The 8,140-nt window shown below is 35.0% G+C and overlaps 1 protein-coding gene across 7 annotated transcripts in view; it reads left to right on the top strand.

Moving 5' to 3' along the window:
* LOC133527248 (microtubule-associated protein futsch-like) overlaps positions 1-7,655 on the top strand; it is a 286,179-nt gene extending 278,524 nt beyond the window's left edge. For all 7 annotated transcript variants that reach the window (XM_061864160.1, XM_061864161.1, XM_061864164.1 and 4 more), the window contains one exon: positions 154-7,655. In XM_061864160.1, the coding sequence (XP_061720144.1) occupies positions 154-323 (170 nt within the window). In that variant the 3' untranslated portion in view covers positions 324-7,655. The remainder of the gene's footprint in view (positions 1-153) is intronic.
* The last annotated feature ends 485 nt before the right edge of the window (positions 7,656-8,140 follow it).

Here is an 8,140-nt window from a genome sequence, read left to right as displayed (position 1 = left end):
TGCTTCATTCTTTATAGCTTCGGTTCTATACTAATTGGGTTTGGGTTTGTTAGAATTGTCTCGATGAGTATTAGTTGCCTGTTGAAAGAATATTATTGACAAAAAACATAACTTATTTTTCAATTAACATGAACTTTGCGTTTATTTTTCCAGAAGTGACGATAATCCCGACCTACGACACCGACGTCCTCGGCTACTGGGTAACAGAGAACGAGGAGGCCCTTGAGAAGTACAAGATCGACCTCTCGCCCTCCGCCTCCCGCTGCACCATCAACCTTCAGGACCACGAGACCTCCTGCGCGGCCTATAGACTCGAGTTCTAGGTGTCGGGTCTATTTGTGGCGTTCTCATCCAAGAAGTGAGCCCCAACCACAGCCGGCGCGGGGAAAAACGGAGGCAGAGTATAGCGCCGCGCTCCGAGCCCACTACTTCGAATGAGACGCTTGCAAATAGTAACCCCAATGACTTTGTGATATTTGAATGCAATCAAGAGACTGCAGAAGAGTTTGATAAAATCATAGTTATAGTGCTGTGGCGTGCCGAACAACGGGCCGAGTCCTTAACCGCATCCAATTTTTGAAAGTCAATACCAAATTCTCGACCTAAGAACAGAAACGTCCATTTTTTTCTAAACTGTTTTCTAGTAGCTTCATCGATAACAGTACATGCCATTTAAAATATATTTCTGACGATATTTTTGAATTTGGTCTATACAATCGGTAGTGCTTTTATACACGATATTTAGCGTAACCAGTCCATATTGTTTAGCCGAAATCCGCTTGTGCGAATATCAAAATTTTTGACAAATTATTTTGCTATCGCATTTGTGAAATTTTAATAGTTGTACAAACTTAGCTTGCACGCCAATTTAAGTTAAGGCTTGACATGGACGTCAGGATGCGTCGACGATCGACAAGTACCTTAATTAGAATGAAATTTTAAATAAAACGTATTAACTGTCTTAAAAAGACGATTAAAGATTTGAGGCTAGATTTAGTACTAGCCACATGTAATAATTGTTAGTCGTGAATCAAACACTATTGTTACGTCGGGGTGACGAGGAGGCGCGGCCGACCTGATCTATTTTTAAGATTTCCAGCCACTGTTTTTCACTCGAGCTTTGCGATGAATGACTGACTCGACAAGCCGCTGAGCACAAAGCATTTTATATTGGAACAAGCGTTGATTGTTTGGAAAAATCCTGCGTTTCCAAACTTTCCTCGCTTGTTGTCGGTATAGCGGCTGTCACCCTGCCTTCCTTTCGCTTTAGTTCAGATTTTTTACCGATCAATGCCTTCCGCGCAAAGAATGATACTCGTTTGCTTTAAGGAATTAGATTCAGAGTTTGAATGGACCACAATCGCGGAAGGCGTTCGATAGAATATATCCTTTATCAGCCGCTCCCGTCACCCCTGACACCAGTGAGCCTAAATCGTTAGGTAGAGAGCTTAACCCATTATAAAGTAAATGTTTTAGTAGGACTATTACAAATTGAACACTCTATTTACCTTTGTTTGTGATTTGCTTGTTGTGCCGAAGTTTGACTGTGACATAGTTATAACGATGTTATACTTTCGAAGTCAACCGTGATAGTTGAATCTCTTGCGTTAAAATTTTATTGGCGATTTTTTGGCCTATCGTTTACAAATTTCTAGTCGAGATCCAAATATCTAAGAAGGTAGTTGTTATTTTGTTCCTAAGGCCCTTCATTCTTGCCGAGCACATTTGAAACAACATTAAGATTTTGTCATGAAAGGAGTTTAAATGTTCTCGGCAAGACTGGATCAAGCCGTTGAGTTCTAGCGTTTCTAAAACCGTTTCCAAAACGAAATCCTCATGTAATTATAGTAACTACCTTTAAAATAACTCCATTAGATTATTTTTCAATTACCGCATGTCGGATGTGTGCGAATGTGATAGGTATGAACTAATGAACTCATCATTATTTTACCATCTAGATATAAGCTGTCAGCTTCCCGAGGTCCGATGTACCTTCTTTACCTTAATAATAGTAAAAACTAAATCTGTTCTTTGTTTGTTAAACACTATAAATGTTTACCCAACGCCTACCCACTGCCTTGCAACGGCCCGATATGATCGAGTGTGTATTTATGAAGGGGACTTTTTTATTTTAAGACTTGATGAATGAAGATTTTCAGTCAATTAATTTTAAGTCATCCATAGTATTAAGCCGATCGAAACACCGTTGTCGCTTACTTTGCTAACCTCTAATAGTGGATATAGAAAGAAAGCACCAGCACAATCTAACAAAAAAATAAAAGAATACATTTAAAAAATGCTATTAAAAAGTTTACATCTTCAAATTCATAGGAGGTAGATCAAGACAATGACAAAACTATTGTTAATGATGTTTCAACTTATGTCATTGAAGATGGAAACAGGTAATATAAAGAATGGTACTCTATATTTATTTTTTGTGTTGAAAGTTTTCTTTAAGGTTTATGATATCGGTATATGTGTTTGTGTGTCGGTTGATGTGAGCACAATATTGTTTTCTGTGAGTTTATGCTAAGTAGGGGACTAAACAGGGACATGGATGGTCATACCTTAGTTCGTCGTATTAAAGATCATAAGGCGAATCTGCTTCATAGTTATTGTATTGTTTCTAGGCTTCCCAGCCTTGATTGCTATTCTTTTAATATTTCTTCAAAATTAAAACCTATCTTACGACCTCTGACTTAGAGGTGACTGTTTAAAATCGAATGTCAAAACAAACTGGCCGGATCATTGCTGAAAAACCAGCATACTTTGAGTATGCTGATAATATAATAGCAAATTAAAGAAATTTAAAAGAATATCAATCAGCTTAAGCTAGGCGAAAGCCTGGCCCAAAATATTGTATTTTATAGCTAGAACTTTAACTAATTAATGCATACTATTAGAAATAATAAAATGTTATTTAAAATAAGATTGTATCAGCTTAGTGAACATCAATAGCTCTGGTAAATAAATCATTATTGAAATTATTAAATGTTGTTATTCTTTCGGCTGGTGGATTGTCGGCTTGTATTGGATTGTATTATTTTATCGGGCAGATGTCCAATAAGTATAAGGAAATATTATGTATTGATCCAAAAATGTCAACACCAGTCCAATGCTAAATGACAATGGCCAATAAACATTTATGACATATTTACCTGGCACGTTGAGCACCATACCTTTGCACCAAACATTTTGTACACATTTTCCCTAAATTCTCAATTTATATAAAAATACTTGTGACTCTTTATGGAGGAAATATTATTGAGAGCTCTCGAATTTATGAAGTTGACAGTAAATTGTGTCATAAAGAGTTTAGTGACATTGACATGATCGTTAAGGCAAGTACTGAGCTTATTCCAAACTAAATCAGATCTATTGACATATGAATTCTACTGAATTATTAATGAACGCTACTCCTAAGAACGTGACATTTGTCAAAAGATCAATGTTCATGCGCCTACGCCGATTTAATCCGCAAATTTATATATTCAACACGTTGCTATTACCAACCAACAGGCGTTTTATGATAGTTAAGTACTTGTCTTTATAACATAATATATTTACAAACCTAATTTTGCTATAGATTTTATTTGTACAGACAATAAAATGGTCGGTTTAAATTGTGGAACTCAAACCAAAAATTCACATAAACACAGTATTTTGATCACATATTAAAGTATTACAATTTTCTTAAAAAGTACTTAACAAGTTAATTCTTGGAGATGAACTTTTGACAAGGCGACTAGACTTCGTCTTATCTAAAATACAAAAAAACTAAATGCCACAGTTTAAATCTCCAACAACATGAGAAGAAAAGAAGCTAGCTTCACTTTATTTAACTAGACTACTTCAACTTAACTGTTATTTTCGTATTGTGTAGATCTAAATTGCTAACGGAAATTCCAAAAGAGTTTGTGCAAAAAGTGATTTTTTTGAACAAACTATTGAAAAATGCTCTAGATAACAATATGAGTAACTGAGTAAGTAAGGCTAGTTTTAGTGTCGCGCTGACCGTCGTCGTACAGAGCGAACCGCACCGGACCAATATGTATTAAGTTGAGGGAGCGTTTTAGAGTAAAGCTGACGGGTCAGCGCGGACATGAACTTAATACAATAGGGGATACGTAAATTCTGCCTCTAGCACATACTGAGGGCCTACCGCGAAACACGAAAATCGAAGCATATTCGAGCGATGAAGAGGCAGATAACAAAATTTCTAATAAAGAAACCGCCTTGATGCATCAGTGTGATAGTGAAAACTTCTCAAAACTGTTTTAGGCATAGCATGTATAAGTTACCCTATGGTTTAGAATATTTTATATGATAGTGCTGCTTTCTGGCGACAGGACATTGCAGTAATTCCCTATTGGTTGGTGTGACACTGAAACTAGCCTAATTCCTAAAAGCTAAGAAGAGTAAGAAAACTAAAACAATAATTGACAATCGCAAAAGTCGTAGAGTCCGTCTAAGTTAACTTTACAGTGTCTTGAACAGAGCAAAGTGAGGGCGTGTCATTATAAACGTCCTATTTTCATAGAAATTTGACATACATGATGACTTTCCCACACTTTGTCATTGCAAATGCCGTGCATAGTTAGCTTGATCCGACACTGATAATTAAATTACTTTTGGTTTGTTATACTTCGGCGGCCGATCGTATGTTCAGGCAGATCGTGAAATTCCTAGGCATATCATGAAACATGAGAATCTTTGTCTCGTTCCGAGTCGACGGAGCCCCGCGTGACTATATTTCGGGGCAGTTTGCTCTTCGGGCATCTGAAGCAACCTAACAAACCTATCCTACCTATCTATTGATTAAATGTGACTACCGTCAAAACTTTACACAGGAACTTCACGATCTGCCTGATCTTACGATCGGCCGCCGACATATACAAGCTAGTCTCTTTTATTCTAATGTTGGCTAAATATTCAGTATACTTTATGGACGGAATTGTGTTAGAAAGTAATGTTGTTGGTGAGTTGGATGCATATCCAAGGTTCGGCGGTGTTCACATTAGACTCGGATCCGCACGCCGCTCCGGTGTGCGAGCGGGACGTCGATATATACGTGTATAGCGTTAGCTCGCTCACACACCGTTGTGACGGGCGGGTCTACAACAGTGTGATAACCGTGTTATAGTTGCTCGCCGCGTACAATTCAATTTTGAGGTCTATAATTTGAAAATAAATTGTTCGAAAAGGGGTAAGAAAAAAATGTGATAAGTTTTTTCGAAAATATTGAAAAAAAAATTGTTATTTCTATTCGTTGGTGTTGGTATGTAAACCTACTTTCTTATTAAAAAAAAAAACGGAACATTTGCGAGTAACACTTGCCCGCCGTGGGTTCAGTACAAATTGAACTATTTTTTTATTTAATTTGTTTACAAATTTATTGTTTTGAGATTTTTCCCTATACTTGTTTTGTAAGATGATATTACATCCCTTTCCCTTGAGAGTGCCGAAATATACGTCTTTTGCGGCATAAGTGGCCGTATCTTTTTTTACGTTAACTTAGATTTTTTTTGTAGCTTCAAGGGACTGTAGAGATGAGTAAGTATATGGTTTTAATTTCAACTCGATACCTCCACGCGTTCCCGCGATAAAGGGTCTTGACAGACAGACAGAAGGACGGACGGACAACGGAGTGATTCTATAAGGTTTCCAATTTTTCCTTTTAGGGTACGGAAACCTATAAGTTTTATGAAAATTTTGAGATTTTTTGTATAAAACATCTCAAAACTAATTTTTATTTACATTATAGAAAGCATATGTACTGGACTAATTCATATAAAAAAATGTTTTTTAATCAATTAGACAACAACAACATTTTTTTAAATCAATTAGTCCTCTTATTATGAATATAAATAGCAAAATTTACACAATAAACAATCCTACACATTCTTTTACGCGTAAAACCCCCAAAATATCACTTTACTAAAGTTATATTGAACTGAATCATATGATGTTGAAATTGACTTGTAACGGCGGACAACATAGTTGGTAAGAATGCTTTTGTGGTGCTAACAACGGGTGGTAGGCGTAATTAATGATTTAGAGCTATAACGGTGATGAGGTGGTGATGACGATGGTAATGATAGTGATGATTGTATTGATGATGAAAACTGCGTTGATGGTGGGCAGGCTAACGTTTCTGATGAAATAGTAATAGTTGATGAATTTTCCAACATTTTAGACAAAACGTGGGAAAAAGTTCATATTTTTCTGCATTATTAAATTAACAAAATATAGATTATGTCGTCCGAAATAAATGTTTTTTTTTTATTGTGTACGAAAAATAGCCAAAAATACGTAAAATAAATAGCAGTTGTTAAATGGTTCTACTAACCAAGTAAGGTAAAATTTTCTAGAAGCTGCTCTCTAGTACAGTCAGCCAAGAAAGTGATTTACCACTTTTTGACTCTATTACTTGACAAATAAAGTCGAAAAGTGGTAAACCACTTTCTTGGCTGACTGTACCTGCCCTTACTGATACATTAAAAATAATAATATCCACCATGTAAATTATATTACTAAAATAACAGTGCTGAATATATGGACGTTTAACCATAGAAAGGAAAATAAATTTGAATGGTTTGGGATGGGAATAAGTTGATAATGATAAAGTAGGTACTTTGAAAGTTATCATCACATCACCGTTTAGATTATCAACACGCTTAATGGTTAGACTGATGCGTTACATCGCTTTCGTTACAGCCGTTTTGAGGAGACATCAAAGATGCTGATTTCTATGTTTTGTGTCAATTTGATGTCATGCACAGATTTTCATTATACTAATACTCATATTTTTTGACTTGTGTAGTTTGTTTTACTACATGTTAATGATTTTTTGTTGTGTATCTGAGCACAGTCAGAATCAATAGTAGCTGATGAGGCTTCCGTTCAAAAGTATCTACTATTATCTTACAAAGTATTGTAATCGTGATAGAGTATCGCAGATACGTTAGCAAAAGTTGTAGAGATACCGATACCTTTGATATGACGCGTTGTTTTGTACTAACGGCCCGATTCAAAGTATGATTGACACGTTTAAGATCTTGGGAAGATCTTTAAAAGATCGATAACTAAACGACATGTCAAAATTTACGTTTATTTTGATTCAGCTGATCTCCCAATAAGATCTATCTAAGATATTCCTAACGTCAATGTGACATTGATTGCCTATATTGAGCTGCTTCTGTCAATTATAGGACTAACAAACGATATCTAAATGAGAACTTATCGTTAACGTATCTCATTCTTCGAATGTCGTAACGCTACTAATAATGTTGAACTGTAAAAAGCGATAGATAACTTTTTTTTTAATTAAAGAATATTACTATATGAATTAAAACTATTAAATGAGTTAATTTATAAGTGAATTTAATTTATAGTTAACCTTGTTTTTTTTTTAAATTAAAAAAAAATAACAGCATAAAATACCTTGACACAAAACAAAAATGAAATGGCATACTTCGTGACAAAACTCTTAAAATAATGTTTAATAATTGTAATAATGATATGTGGATCTAGGTATTTGTAATGATTATATGTAAATTTAAAATTAAATCATTAATTGTATCAGTCGTGTCGCTACCCCCATTCGGCGTGTTTGATGGAAGTGTAAGAGTCATTAATGAAATAAAAAAAATAAAATGTTATTGCATTTTTATTAAATTTATCCTCGTCCCAAAATTTAACTAAGCATTTTCAAGGAACTTTCAACCAATATTCTTTCTTTAAAATTCTGATCAATCTGGTGATGTCCTCTTCAAAGATTTCAGTTTTTCGAAAACAAACTTATGGTGGTGGAACTGCGCTATATTCCTTATCGTTATCGGCCCAATTTTATTTTTGTCTATGCTTGCAAGATGACTGACTGGCCACCGAGACAAGATGTTGACATAATTGATATCTGACATACTTACAAGGAAAATCGGCAATCGAATTTGAAGTTACATTTAATTAAGATTCAAATTTCATTGGAGGTAATTTGTACTAGTATTAGGACATTGAACCGCAAAAGGTAAACAAGTGAAATAACTCGATCCGTCGATCATCAATGTTTCGTCATACATACTTATCGCAAAAAATTGTGAAGATCCACACATTATTTATATTCCGGTTTAGTTATTTAAAT

The sequence above is a fragment of the Cydia pomonella genome, chromosome 17 (assembly GCF_033807575.1).
Source record: "Cydia pomonella isolate Wapato2018A chromosome 17, ilCydPomo1, whole genome shotgun sequence".
NCBI classification, from domain to species: domain Eukaryota; kingdom Metazoa; phylum Arthropoda; class Insecta; order Lepidoptera; family Tortricidae; genus Cydia; species Cydia pomonella.
The sequence above is the reverse complement of the archived record's forward strand: the minus strand, read 5'-3'. Positions and strand labels throughout refer to the sequence as shown.